Source organism: Solanum pennellii, chromosome 4, assembly GCF_001406875.1.
Source record: "Solanum pennellii chromosome 4, SPENNV200".
In the NCBI taxonomy this organism is placed as follows: Eukaryota; Viridiplantae; Streptophyta; class Magnoliopsida; order Solanales; family Solanaceae; genus Solanum; species Solanum pennellii.
In genome coordinates, this window is record NC_028640.1 from 33,113,045 (window position 1) to 33,128,998 (window position 15,954).

At 35.8% G+C, this 15,954-nt stretch overlaps 1 protein-coding gene across 1 annotated transcript; it reads right to left on the minus strand.

Annotated features, from left to right (window-relative positions):
* Positions 1–2,963: 2,963 nt before the first annotated feature.
* LOC107016669 lies at positions 2,964–3,760 on the minus strand. Its single transcript, XM_015217070.1, has 3 exons — positions 3,693–3,760; positions 3,459–3,503; positions 2,964–3,381 (listed from the first exon to the last, which is right to left on the minus strand). Exons 1-3 carry the CDS (start codon positions 3,758–3,760, stop codon positions 2,964–2,966), a joined length of 531 nt encoding a protein of 176 aa, XP_015072556.1.
* Positions 3,761–15,954: the final 12,194 nt, after the last annotated feature.

A 15,954-nucleotide genomic window follows, 5' to 3' on the forward strand; every position in this document is an offset into this window, starting at 1 on the left:
TCCTCTAGATGTAACTGGCATCGTCGTCCTCATTGAGGACTAAGACTAGCCTCTTAGCTTACATCTTACATCCATAGGTTAAAAATGCGGAAAATTTAAAATTTCTCTTGTATCTATCATGAGTTTTACATACACCTCTCGCAGACACATATATATATTCATATCAAGTATGCATAGAACCTTTGTATAAGAAGAATACATAGTGTTCTACTTTTATTGCGCATGCAAACACTTACACACAGGAATACATACACACACACACACACATATATATATATATATATATAATATAAGATAGTTTTAAAACGGATGTCATATCTAATAACCATCTAAGTAATAGTATAACAATTTGGGTATAACTGATACATCAATACAATTGATCGATATATAGCCTATACAATCTTTAGTAGTCAAATCGAAGGAAATGAACATAGTGTATTTATGACTAATCAATATCCAATGCTAGAAAGTTGCATTATCCTCAAAATGGTGAGGAGCTACCCAACTTGGAGACTGAGAATGCAAGTCTTGCATCAAAAGTCTTCACAAGACCTTCAACGACCGGAACCTAAAATGTTGGGGAAAATGGAGAAAATGGGGTTAGAACATCCCTTATACTAAGTAAGAGAGAATATGTAGACACAACATAAAATCAAGCTAAAAAGGGACATTTTAGTAAAGCATGAAACTTACATTGACAAACCTTATGCACTTTCAAGAATCAATACAAATACATATGACATATTCATTATGTCAAGACCATGAACATCACAAGACCAACAATACTAGGTCTAGTCATGTCAACATGCATATCAACATAATTTAGCTCATAATTAAGACAATTCTTAAATCAAGTCATAACATCACCAAGCATGAATAAGAGTTCGTAAAATCATACGCAAAGCAAGACCATTGCTCATGAATCCTCATTAAGTCCACTTGTGCAATGACTAAGCAAAAGCCCTGTAACCTTACTCAATAAAGTAAATCCAACAAGAACCATAAACAATGTCCAACTTCACATAATATATTATTAAGAGTACTTAACATCATACATTAGAAATAGAGACGAAACACATTTTCATTAGTTAAACCATCATCACATAGTGTCATCAACATGTATGATCATCATTTAAATATCATTTACATTTATAAGCATATACATATATAAGAAAATCCTTCTAACACTTCCCTCAACGCTAACACATGCACTGAATAGGTAGAGTCCCACACCCCTACCTAGACTAAGCTAAACCACTTAGGTCATCCTAGTTAGAGTTCATTCATTACTTCATTTTACCTTTTGGGAACATCTTCCCTTAACGGACATAGACCACATGAGCTAATGTGGAATCCAGTCTCATGGAACCCTACGCAAGGCGGACTACATTCCAAGGTAGTACCAAAACATGAACATAGCATCTATGTGGATCAACTAGTTATTAATCCTATGGGGGGCCACATAGTTCAAGAATAAAGAGACGTAGTTGGGACCCTCTATATGCTACATGCATTATAGTCTCCAATCTATGAGTACATTAGTAGTCCTACTTTCGCTATGTGGGAAGGGACACTTCTCACTCTAATTAACATGGTTCTAAGCTAGAGTCCCTTTTGAAATGTCTTTGTTTAACAATAATAACTTAGTTTAGCTCATAGGAGAGTAGTTGACTCCCAAAGTACCCAAAATACCCCCACATCAATTGGACCCTTTTTAGACTAGTCAATCATAACTTGAATTTTCAAAAAACTTTCAATAGGAAATAAGTCCGCGATGCGGAGCTATTCCCACATGATTTTTGAATATAAACACCGAGATACTGGAGTTCGTCGTGGCCCAAGACGCAGACAAAAATTTGGTCCTTTATTAACCATGTACATTGCGTAGACTGGTTCCACCTCAGTACATTAAGTTAATGCCTTTAAAATCTTGCTAGCCCAAGTTTAGGTCCTCCTCAAGGACCTCTAGGATGGTCATTGGGGCGTCATACCCAGACGTTTCAACCCTAAATAAATTTTTCTACATTTTAGGAACCTACAATATCGATTCCAGAATTTTCGACCCTAAATATATTCTTCTACATTTTAGGAACCTACAATATCGATTTGAACTCCAAACAACACACAAAATATGACAAGACCCACTAGAAAACACTAGCACATCTAAAGGCTAACTTTCGGACATTATGGACATTCTTTGACGTTTCACTTCCATAATCTTCCAAACTGAGCATACTGACTTCTAACACTATAACTAAATCTCTTAATACCTTATAAACTCATGAAACACATGTTATGCTCTGGTTCAACCTTGTTCATTTTTAAGGGCGTTACATTCTCCCCCACTTGGATAACATTCGTCCTGGAATGATACATTCTACACTTTAACCACTATCAAGAGATAAGACTCAATACTTAGAATCTCATAACCATAGTGCACCATAAACAATACACATAGACAGGATGAACATCATCTCCACATACAAAAGAGTAAAACCACAACCTCTACAATTTAGCACGCATTAAGACTCAACCTTTTCATATTATATAATAGAAACTTCCTTATCCTCATATTATCATGATTTTAATCATCAATGCTATTCACATTTCATCCAACTCTCATGTGAACAAAATTATGCGAAATTTTCATGTACTAAAGAAGAAGGTATGCTTACTAGATCACTAATGAAATTTTTAAGAAATTTATAATGAAGAATGATAATATGAGAGATACAATAATATAAACTAATTTTACAACCTAATAATAACTTCATAATAAATCATAATGTAAGGCTATCAATGAAAATCATTTTCATCTAGACTCCTAAAAAAATGCAACATGCTACTATCACTACCTAAATTTCATGCTTGGATAGAATAGAAGAGAAAAGAAACCACCACAATCCAACTACTCATCATACTCCCCAACAGAGAAGGAACCCATCAAAACTAAATAGAGAAAATTATAACTTATCAGAATCTTCACCCGATTTGGTCTTAGCTTGGACAAAATAAAAGTGATTAATCTTTGCAGCACCATCATCCCGAGCACTAGGAGGAACTTCTTTGGCCTCTTTTCCTATAGCTGCAATAGTAGGACAATCCATCACCTTATGACCATCCTTAACACAACCAAACCAACCACCTGTACCGGCTAAACCTTTCCCAAAGTGCTTCTTCCCACACCTAGCACAAGTAGGCTTAACCACTTGGGAACCACTACCACTTTCAATATTAATATTTGGAGCACTAGATGCAGCTTGAATTGGAGCCCTCTTCTTGATCCTAGGTTGGTTTTGCTCCTCCACTATACCACTCTTCAAATTCTTTGTGATCCTTCTATGTTTGGACTCCTCAATGGATTGAGCATACACCATAATCCTAGACAAGTTCAAGTCATTATGGAGCATGGTTGATGACACTCTTCTTTCACAAGGTCGACATTTCCGGTCACAAACCTGCTCATCTCATCCCTTGGGTTTGCATCCAAGGATGGAACATACCTAGACAACACAGTTAAATTCAAAGAATACTCTTCAACACTCATGTTATATTTCCTAAGGTTTATGAGCTCCTCAACCTTCACCTTCCTCAACTCATGGGGAAATTACATTCCTAAGAAAACCTCCTTATACTCTTGCCACTCTACGGGACCTGACTCAACCGGCCTATTATCTTTCCATTGAGTGTACCACACTTGAGCAACCTCCCTCAATCCATACGAAGCTAACTCTGAATTCTCACTAGAAGTCACCGTCATGGCACTCAAAACTTTGTACACACCATCAAGAAACTCTTAGGGATCCTGTCCATCCTTAGATCCAAGAAGTGTTTGAGGATTCACTTTAACAAAGTCCCTCAATCTGTAGGTCATAATACTCTTTGAAACATTCACCCTAGGCTCAAAACCCTTATTCACTTGAGTTTTTATGGCTTGCAATAGAGCAAATATAGCCTCTTTAATCTCCCCATTAGTCATGTTCGGGGAAACTCTATCCTCATATAACCTCTCGCTCATAGATGTGTTGCGACTCAAAGCAATGAACAAAACTCTACTAGACCTTGTTTTAACAAGACTTTGAATCCTATGGACTACTTCATAAGTGTATGCTCTAATACTAAGGTTGTAATGACCTGAGGGTATACCCTAAAAGAAATGGCATCCTCAAGTTGCCACATAGTATTCAACCTCTCAGAGGTCTCATAAATGACCTTAGACATCATTCATTGCATAAAAATGTATGAAAAATAGTGTGGAAGTAAAACTTTTCCCAAAAACATCTTTAAATATATTTTATAGGAAGACATAGAAAATGCTATGTCTCTTATAGCCATCTTAGACTCACGAATATGTTGGGTCACAACCCATACATAAACGAAATAGAAATATTAAAGTCGATTAAAATATCTTTGAAACAAAAAGCTAAGCATATCTACGTCCTCAAATCAATTGAGGACATAGCACAACTTACTTGAATGAATGATAATATCCAAGCTGCACTTGAAGGACTTCTCTCAAATGCCACCTACACATATAAAAACACATTTAGAGAATTAGTTCAATTCAATGCAATACGTGTGGTGACATGTAGTAAAACTATGATAAAAGGACATGTGTATAAAACATTCTCTTTTGAGGAAAAATTCACAAAACATGTATAAGAACCACGTTTAACATAAACTTCACATACAAGAGGTATTTCAATTAAACTTAAATATAGTATTAACATCATTTCAAGCAATATTAGCATATAACAATCACACCAGAGGTTATCTTATGACTTACTTAAGTAAGAAAAGAAGAGACCGCCCATACACTCTCTTTAATATAACCTAAATAATCATTAATACTACCTAAGGTAATATTATTCTCTATTTATCATTCAACTCACCACCTAAGGATATACTAAGATTCACTTGAGTAGAACCTGGAAAGACTATCTACACACCCTCATCAAGCCTACATTATCAACCTTGAAAGCTACCCTTGATGGGGATACTCTTAGTCAATTTACATTAAATTAAGTTATAATCGTTCATTAGTTAAGTTAAGACATATTACATCAAATAAGGACTTCACCTAATGGTCTTGGAGAAGACCTGGGAACCTACACCCTTGCACTTTGAAAGCCTACTCGTGCCATGTATAGATAGCTTCCCATTCCACTAAGTAAACATTGTAGAACTTATCTAATGCTAAAATATATCCCACATGATTAGAATAGTCAATAACTGACATATACCTTACATGCTACGCCTTGAATCCATAGTCTAACCAACTTCGGTGGTGGGTGTTCGACTTGCCATTGGTTGAACTAGGATACATCCCATGTAGGTACATGGTTAAGAAATATCAAGGGTTTCTTCTACTCTAATCTAAACATAAGTAGAGTCACTTTCCAAGCATACTCACTTGGTGTTAGCCTTTGTTATCATAGAGTAGTTAAATAACACAAGACATATGACTAGGCAACACTTCTAGCCATACCTCACCATAATGTCTCTACCAATGATGTGTCCTTAAGGGATGCCACTCAATGGTTAATTATCATAGATTTATGACTTTCTTAGAGATGGTTTCATCCCGTTCTAGAAAACCTACCCCTAAGTCCATCATTTAAAAAAATGGAATATCATTACGACTTTCAACTTAAAGGATATCTCAACCTTCTTTCTAGTTTTAAGGTTCCAAGTTAATTACCCTCTTAATTTTTTCAAGGTTATAATTCACTCATACATACACATACATGACAAAGGTACTTCAACCTACTAATTCCATAGTTCATATTTACATTCTTCATGTACCAAGTATAGGGGCAAAGGTCTACGAAAACAAGACACACACATCACAATCTTATGATATGTATAATAACATTCAGTTACATATAGGGACAACTAAATCTACTACAAGTCACTCTATTCACTCCTATAGAAACATCAATGTACTCCATCACATGACTAAATAGTCAATTAGCAAGAATCATACTTAAACATCAAGACTACACACATAAGGACATCAATATAGTATATCATGATCACCTATAACTAATTAGAAGAATACATGTTTTTTCTTTACACATATACTAAAACACAATCATGCTTCACCTGAAAAACTACACAATCTATCACAAATTATTATCACAATTCATAAAGTAATGTCGACAAGGCCATGTTCTCAACAAATATAACATATAAGCACCGCCACCATAAGTGGACCATACCATGAAACACAATTAAGTACCTATACTACACAATATAGAGGGAATTAGGTCAACTTACCATCATTCCATCAAGAACACCTCAAATCCATAGTCGTTCCAACCAATTGAATTCACAAGGCTCATACCCATATCCATACAAATAAATCCAAACCAATAATAAAACTATGTAATTGATGTATAAAGATAAAATATGAAAATCATCAAATTAAGGCAGCCTATATTCAATTCTAACATGATATTTCCATAATTCAATAACTAAAAGTAATCTATACAATAATTCAATAGAATTAAGTCCAGATCAAATCACCCACATTAAGGACAAATTAACAAAATCATAATTTGCATGGGTTGAAAGAGATTTTATCCTTAAAATATTGTATTAATATCATTTCAATCATAAAACATTGACTCAAAACCTTTTATGCAAGAACTCATGTTTAGATTCGAAATAGAGGATTTCATGTTTTCATCGTCTTTGGAGACCATTTTAAATTGGCTACTTAAATAGAAGAGGATTCAATGGTTAAACACCATACCTTATTTTAATAAAATCCAAGTCAATTTGGAGAAAAATTAATTGAGAATGCACCTTCTAGATTAAACATTAGTTTGGCCTCCAATGGAGGTTTAAGAAAATTTGGTAGAGAAGAGGGTTTAGGATTTTTGATTTCTTATTGGGTATTGGGGTTTTGTCTTTGAAGAGGGGTTAAATATGACTTAAAAACCATTTTAAACGACTCCCAATGTATCCAAAATACCTCATATCACCCTTTTTAGATAATTCAATCTTAACTTGAATTTTCGGAATTATCGTTAGGAAACAAGTTCGTGAGCAAAACAGCTCCCACATGATTTTTGAAAATAAATTCAAAGAACGTGGAGTCCGTTCTGTATCCCGCGCTGTGGACCAAAATTGATCCTTGATGAACCAAGTCCGTAAGACAGACTAGTTCCACCACAGTACAATAAGTTGTTGCCCTGCATCTTGCAACCCTAAGGTTGCGTCCTCCTCAAGGACCCCTAGGGCGGTACTTGCGGAGTTGTGACCAGACATTTTATCCATAAATATATTTTTGTTAGCAACCTGTCCTATAAATTTGAACTCCAAAAGATAGAAAAAACATGCCAACACACACTAGCACGTCTAAAGGATAACTTTCAAATATCATGGATGTTCTTGGACATTTAACTTCCAAACTCTTCCAAACTCAACATAAAGACTTCAAACACTATATTTAACAATTTTTGACCTTATAAACTCATGACGAACATGTTAGGCTCTATCTCAACCTAGTTCATTTTTAGGCGCGTTACAGTAGTCTTGGGAGGGTGTATGGGCGCTCTCTTCTTGTCTTACTTAATTAAGTCTTAGGATAACCTTTGGTAGTAGAGTTGTATGCTTATATGGTTTGAACTATGGTAAATTCTATTTTTTGGAGTACTTGGAATATAATGTAACACTCCCATAGTCAATGACCTACACTAGATCCTCACATGATGAACTAAACCATAGAACATTGTTTATAAGCCTAAAATAGTTTTTATAAACCATTTAGAATGTTTTGGAGTTGAAGCGTCAAGCAACGTCCATGACATCCGAAAACTTGTGAAATCAAACTAGTTGATGCGCCTATGTTTTGTGAAGAATTGGGAGTGTTATATGAAGTCCAAAACATATAAAAAGACTGTAAATATGCAGAATGTAATACAAAGGGTCAAAAAATCTAGTAACGACTCCCCAAGGACCTCCTAGAGGATCAATGAGGAGGACCCAAACCTTGTTTTGCATGCTACCAAAGCGGCGTGCTGCAGCCTAGAATTCAAGGTTACTGCACGAGTTCCAGTACTTCAACCCAGATTTGAAAAAAAATGTGAAATTGACCCCACGATGCGCAACCACTTCCCTGGTTCGTTGAAATCGTAATCTAAGCATGCAGACTTCACAAAAAGACCCAATAAAGTGTGGGGTATTTTGGGTAATTTAGGGGTTATTATTACAATCCTAAGGGTATATTTTGAAGTCATTTTTCACTTGAATAAACCAAATTCCAAAATCGAAACCCAAAAGCTCTCATCTCTCTACACTTTATCCCTCCTTGTATCCTCCATTAAAGGAACGACAAAGCTGGAAGAAGAAGAACAATTTCTCTATGTCTTCACTTGAATTATGTGTATTAATTTTCATTAAGGTATGGATTCTTTTTAACATCTGGGTTTACCGCCTAGACGTAACGGACATCGTCGTCCTTTTCAAAGACTAAGACTAGTGTCTTAGTCTCATGCCATTACATTCATAGGGTGAAAATGCGGAAAAAGTTTAAACTTTCATTACAACTACTTGGAAAATTAGATAACCTTCTACTTTTATTGCACATACACATATATAAAAAAATAATCTAAAAGATTGTCTAATGTAATACCATCTATAAGATTATCACAATATAGGCATAACCCTTACATAAACAAGATCACATATGGTTATGAATTGGTCATAGTTTGCCTTATAGTATTTATATACATATTGGGTTTTGATGAATAATTGAGATGGATGAATTTGTGGTTTAGCCGTATTATCATTGTAATTGGTATGTTCTATTGATGTGTGCACTTGTTGAAGATGTCAAGCAATGGTAATTGTGGCTATTGGAATGTGTTAAGTTACCTTAATTCATGTAATTAATGTATAATTTATATTTAATTGCTATTGATTTATATGGTTCACTTATGGTGCGGTATTTACTTGTTATAAACGTTTTGAATATGGACATGTCGACATTATTATGTGAATTGTAGTGTTATCATGTTATCGCTTATATGGGTGTGCAAAGTTAAATATGTTATGGTATATATGAATGTATAAGATGAAGGTACTTATGTGATGTTTATACGGTCGTATATGGATGCTATCATGTTATTATTGAAAGTAATTCTTCTCTTATTGATGATATATGCTGATGAAGGACTAAAAAGGGTCTTATTAGAATGATGTTGTGTTTTGTGTCGGTAAATTTAGTTGTCCCTACTTGATATATAAGTTACATTGAATAAATTATATGATAAATGTTTTGTCTTGTTTTTGTGAATTTAAGTCCCTCTTTTTAATACATGAAAGCTTCTTCAATGTGATATCTTCACTTTGTATGTTCAGGCACCCTTGTCCTGAATTAATCAAATAGTGGAAGTTTAGGATTGGTAGACCTAAAGTAGGTATCCTTCTATAAAAGACTAATATGGAAACTTGAATAAAAAAAAAGGTTTGTGACCGGAAATGTCGACCTTGTGAAAGAAGAGTGTCATCAACCATGCTCCATAATGACATTAACTTGTCTAGGATTATGGTGTATGCTTAATCCATTGAGGAGTCCAAACATAGAAGGATCACAAAGAATTTGAAGAGTGGTAGAGTGGAGGAGGAAAACAAACCTAGGATCAAGAAGAGGGCTCCCATGCAAGATGCATCTAGTGCTCCAAAGATTAATATTGAAAGTGGTAGTGGTTTCCAAGTGGTTAAGCCTACTTGTGCTAGGTGTGGAAGAAGCACTTTGGGAAAGGTTTAGCCGGTACTGGTGGTTGGTTTGGTTGTGTTAAGGATTGTCATAAGGTGATGGATTGTCCTACTATTATCTTTCCATTGAGTGTACCACACTTGAGCAACATCCCTCAATCGATACAATGCTAACTCTGAATTCTCACTAGAAGTCACCGTCATGGCACTCAAAACTTTGTACACACCATCAAGAAACTCTTAGGGATCCTTTTCATCCTTAGATCCAAGAAGGGTTTGAGGATTCACTTTAACAACGTGCTTCTTCCCACACCTAGAACAAGTAGGCTTAACCACTTGGGAACCACTACCACTTTCAATATTAATCTTTGGAGCACTAGATGCATCTTGCATTGGAGCCCTCTTCTTGATCCTATGTTGGTTTTGCTCCTCCACTCTACCACTCTTCAAATTCTTTGTGATCCTTCTATGTTTGGACTCCTCAATGGATTGAGCATACACCAAAATCCTAGACAAGTTCATGTCATTATGGAGCATGGTTGATGACACTCTTCTTTCACAAGGTCGACATTTCCGGTCACAAAACTTTTTTTCATATTCAAGTTTCCATATTAGTGTTTTATTGAAGGATACCTACTTTAGGTCTACCAATCCTAAACTTCCACTATTTTATTAATTCAAGACAAGGGTGTCTGAACGTACAAAGTCAAGATATCACATTGAAGAAGCTTTCATGTATCAAAAAGAGGGACTTAAATTCACAAAATCAAGACAAAACATTTATCATATAATTTATTCAATGTAACTTATATATCAAGTAGGGACAACTAAATTTACCAACACAAAACAGAACATCATTCTAATAAGACCCTTCTTAGTCCTTCATCAGCATATATCATCAATAAGAGAAGAATGACTTTCCATAACAACATGATAGCATCCATATACGACCATATAAACATCACATAAGTACCTTCATCTTATACATTCATATATTCCATAACATAATTAACTTTGCACACCCATATAAGCCATAACATGATAACACTACAATTCACATAATAATGTCGACATGTCCATATTCAAAACGTTTATAACAAATAAACACCGCACCATAAGTGAACCATATAATTCAATAGCAATTTAATATCAATTATACATTAAATACATGAATTAAATTAACTTAACACATTCCAATAGCCACAATTACCTTTGCTTGACATCTTCAACAAGTGCACACATCAATAGAACATACCAATTACAATGACAATACGGCTAAACCACAAATTCATCCATCTCAATTATTCATCAAAACCCAATATATATATATAAATAATATAAGGCAAACTATGACAAATTCATAACCATATGAATGAAGTTGTCCTCATTCATCCATTGGGAACTTTGACTTTAACCGACATATATCATGTGAGCATCATGAAATCTAGTGTCTTCCCCGCATCGAAAAGAGGTCTAATCACCGGCCAAAGTGACCCAAAATATGCTAGCGTACATTGGGATTAAACCCCGCCAGATCCCTATATTGGCAGTATATGTTCAAAGACTAGGAGATATAACGATACATATACCCGACAATTTTTCGACAGTGTCATGTCATGAGAGTTACGTGAACCTCCGCCTTTCCCTAAAGAAGGCATCACCGCTCATAGCTAGTCTATCGGTGCTCAATATAAAGTTCCATTACATTCAACCCATACGTCATGGAAGTTGGCTTTTGCTATGATTACATCATATCTCAATGGATGATTTCTCATCACATTATTAGTATTAAGTGTGTTAATCTAAATGCTTTCATTAGAGTGTTCATAGAGACTGATTTCTTCATTTATTTTACACTCTCATAGGAGAGTACCTTTTTGTAACATTTCTTTAGACTAATTTGAGATTACTCTCATCTTTTACATTAACCTCATAGCATGTTTTCACCACATTCATTAACATTCACGCATTTGCTCTTCATAATTACTCACCCGTTCACGTGAATATTCAGTTCATCATATGCCAATGTACTTGACCATTAAGTGTGTTTCACACTCTTACTTATCCATTCTAAGAATTCATAATTTCGTTGTTCATTTCATCATGTGCGAATGCACTTGTCCATTTAGTGTGTTTTACACTCTTACTTAACCCCCCTAGGGTTACATCATTTCATTACATACATCTTAGGTTCACTTATTTTTAAACGTGTGATAGACTTATGGGTCTATACAAACAAGCCATGAGGCTTCGGTCATAGTTCATTGAAGTGATTAATATATTCTTAAGATTATGTGGTACAAGACATATGCATCTTGTATGTATGCTAAGATCTCGATTTTGATGTAAGTAGGTAGAATTATTCTTGAATATTTAATTAACGTATGACTTATGTATCAATATGGAATATGGGCACGGGAACCCGGTTTTGAATCCCTTGGACAACACTTACATTTTCATTTATTTTATTTTGGTGGACACAGCTTGGGGACCCAAGATCAAGGCCCAACACCTTCATTTTCTTTTAATTTCTTTTATTTATTATCTCTTTCATTGCTAAGGGGTTGTGGGATCGAACCCCCATAACCCCTTTTTATTTTAATTTCTTTTTCCATGGCTTCTTCAACTTGACCATGACGTTGTGGGATCGTACCCCCACAACCTCACTTTAATTTTCATTCAACTCTCCTTTTCAGCCTAGAGGTCGTGGGTTCGATTCCCATGCCTCACACTTATTTTCTTTTCATTTTTCTTTATATTTGACCAAGAGGTTGTGGGTGAGAACCCCACTCCTCTAATTTCTTATTTTCATACAACATTTTCCAGCCAAGGTCATGGGTTTGAATCCCACATGTCACATTCCCTTTTTCTCATCTTATTTCATTGATTTTTAACATCGGAAGGTCACAGGTTCAATCCCCATTGATCTCATATATTTTATTTCATTTTTTATAGTATAAAAATCCCCTTAGCCTGGCCAATACTCATTAACAAGATGCTGGTAATTTTTGCAGCCTTTTTTCTCACTTCTTTAACATTAAATGTTTATATGTTTTAAGTAGTTTTTACTGAGTTCTTTAGGTGCATTATAAAGATTTCATTCGATAAAGAATTGCACTCAAAACAGCATCATTACATCAATTATGAACATCACGATTTACATAAACATGTGTACATGAAATACAAAGAAATAACATCATCCTTAAAACCGAGGCACATATTCATGGTTCATATTGCACACACGTACACATAGTTTTGGATTGCACAGGTGATCATTCATACAATTTCAAACACACTCACGTGAACATATTCATCACGAAAACATAACACATGCCTAATATCTACCAGCAAACATATTAAACCTACGAATCATTGGGATCTAGTGACAAGGACATGCAACAGGGAACAACCCTAGTTTTCGGATTGAATATACAAAACCTTAGGGGTATCTTGTGAGAGGGACAAAGAGAAGAGAACCTATACTTTTTTTATGTTCAAACCTCGACTCGCTGCTAAAAAACTTCTCCAAACTCAAATCCATCATCGAAAGTTCAACACCTTACCCGACGGAAAACCTTCTTTTTGCCTACATGATTGATTAACGTTTGTTTTTCTTATATTTTCGTCTGAGTTCTTCCAATGTGAAGAACCTTGGTAAATTTTTTGTTCTTGAATGATATTTGGCAGAGAGAAACGTGAATGGGAGAAGAGAGAATGATCATGAATGTTGAGGAGATAGACGTGAGACAGAGGGAGAGTTTTATTCGGCATAGGAGTCTAGTTTAGGACTTAGTCAAATAAGGTTTTTTATTAAATGATAAATAATATGATTTACCTTTTATTTTAAATCAGATAATAAATACTAAATACTAATTAATTAGATTAATTTACCAACTTAAATTAAAAAAAATTTAATTCATTGGTTCCACCTAGGTTCGAACCAGGGTTCAGCAAGACTTCACTCTAAGAGCTAATTTTCGGCCCTCCCTCCCCAAACTACAACTCCACCTTATTAATTCAATAGTTAATTATATATTTCTAGGGTAATTACGATACTACCCTTACCCTGGAAAAACAACATTTTACCCCTAGACCCTCCAAACATAAGATTTCCCTGTTTTAATTTCGGTAAAGACTTATCCGGGTAAATATTCATATTCGGGAGCCCTACATGGCTGAACCCAACCTTTCCTAGGTCAACTAACTCCTCAAGTTAGTTGGTTTGGTTGTTGTGGGAGTTTAGAGGTTTGGTTCTACGCGCATCAACCCATGTGAACCCGTTCTAATCGTAGGCATTCTAGACACATTAGTCATTACTTAGCATATCAATTTATTAGAGTTGTTACATTATCCCCCCTTAGGAACATTCGTCCCCAAATGACATTATTAACTATCAGGCGTAATGCAAGTCAGATCATAATATAATTACTATACACAATCAAGCAATAACAAGAAAGAATGGAGAGATAAAGAAACTTAGACTTAAGAGTAGGAAGTCTAACCTCAAGAGCTGAAAAGATGGGGGTAGCGAGATCTCATATCGGCCTCGCCCTCCCATGTAGCACCCTCAAAAAGATGATTCCTCCATAATACCTTCACTGTGGTAATCTTCTTTTACCTCAGCTGCTTGACCTGTCTGTCTAAAATCTAAACAAGTACCTTCTCAAAGGATAAATTTTCATCAACCCCCAAACCTTCAACATGTAGAATCGATGCTGGATCACCTAGGCACTTCTTTAACATAGAGAGATGAAAGAATTGACGAAGAGAAGCTAGTTCCGCAGGCAATGCCAACTTATAGGCCACCTCTCCCACACGATGTAGGATCTCATATGGACGAACATACCTCGGACTCAACTTTCCCTTCCTTGAAAAACTCATCACCCCTTCACAGGTGATATCTTCAAATAGACCTGGTCACCGACATCAAACTCTAAGGGTCGTTTTTTGTTGTCTACATAAGACTTCTGCCTACTATAAGTCGTAGCCAACCTGTCTCTAATCACCCGTACCTTCTCGAATGCCTCATGAATGAAATTTGGACCCAAAATGAATGACTCTCCAACCTCTAACAACCCAACTGGATACCTACACCTTCTAGCATATAGTGCCTCAAACGGTGTCATCCAAATGCTGGAGCGATAACTATTATTACATGAGAACTCTATCAAAGGCAAATGGTCGTCCCAACTAACGTTGAAGTCAATCACACACGCCCTCAAAATGTCCTCCAATGTCTGAATGGTGCGCTCTGCGTGTCCATCAATCACAGGATGAAAGGCATGACCAAGCTCACCTTCGTGTCTATGTTTTTCTGGAAGGATCTCTAGAAATGTGAAGTGAAATGAGCTCCTCTATCTTAAATAAAAGACTAGGGAATCCCATGCCATCTCACAATCTCATCAATTTAGAGTTTTGCATAATCCTCGGCTCTGTAGGTAGAGTTCACTAGGATAAAGTGGGCAGACTTAGTCATCCTGTCCACATAACCCATAAGGAGTCATGTTGTCTCCTAGTCTTAAGAAGACCAACCACGAAGTCCATATTAATGGCCTCCTATTTCCATGTCGGAACCTCAATAACACGAGTAGGAATTCCAGGCATAAGATGTTCTACCTTAACTGTAGACAATTGGGACACTTGGCCACATAATATACAATATCCTTCTTCATGCCATCCTACCATCAGATTTTTTTAAGATCATGATACATTTTTGTGAAACCTGGATGTGTGGAGTATCTTGAACCATGGTTCTCTGCAATGATCCTGGTCTGCAAATCATCCACATCTGGTACACACAGCCTGTACTGGTACCTAATTATGTCGTCATCTCCCAAAGCAAAAGACTCATTACTCGTAACCAACACTGAGTCCTTCAGCTCAATCAGCAAATGATAAAGATGTTGACCATCATTTACTTCAACTACTAAGGATGATTCAGAACTACTATGAACTTAAACCCTAACTAGTACAGTCAACTAACCGCAAACCCAGTCTGGACAGTCTATGTATACCTTTAACCAACTCCTTCTTCAATCCTCAACGTGGGTTGTACTTCCCATGCTCATCCTACTCAAAGCATCATCTACAACATTAGGTGTACCTAGATGGTAGTGGACATTAATGTCATAGTCCTTCAATTTCTCCAATTATCTCTGCTGATGTATATTTAAATCTCTCTGTGTGAACACGTACCAGAGAAACTTGTGGTCTGTGAACACATCCACA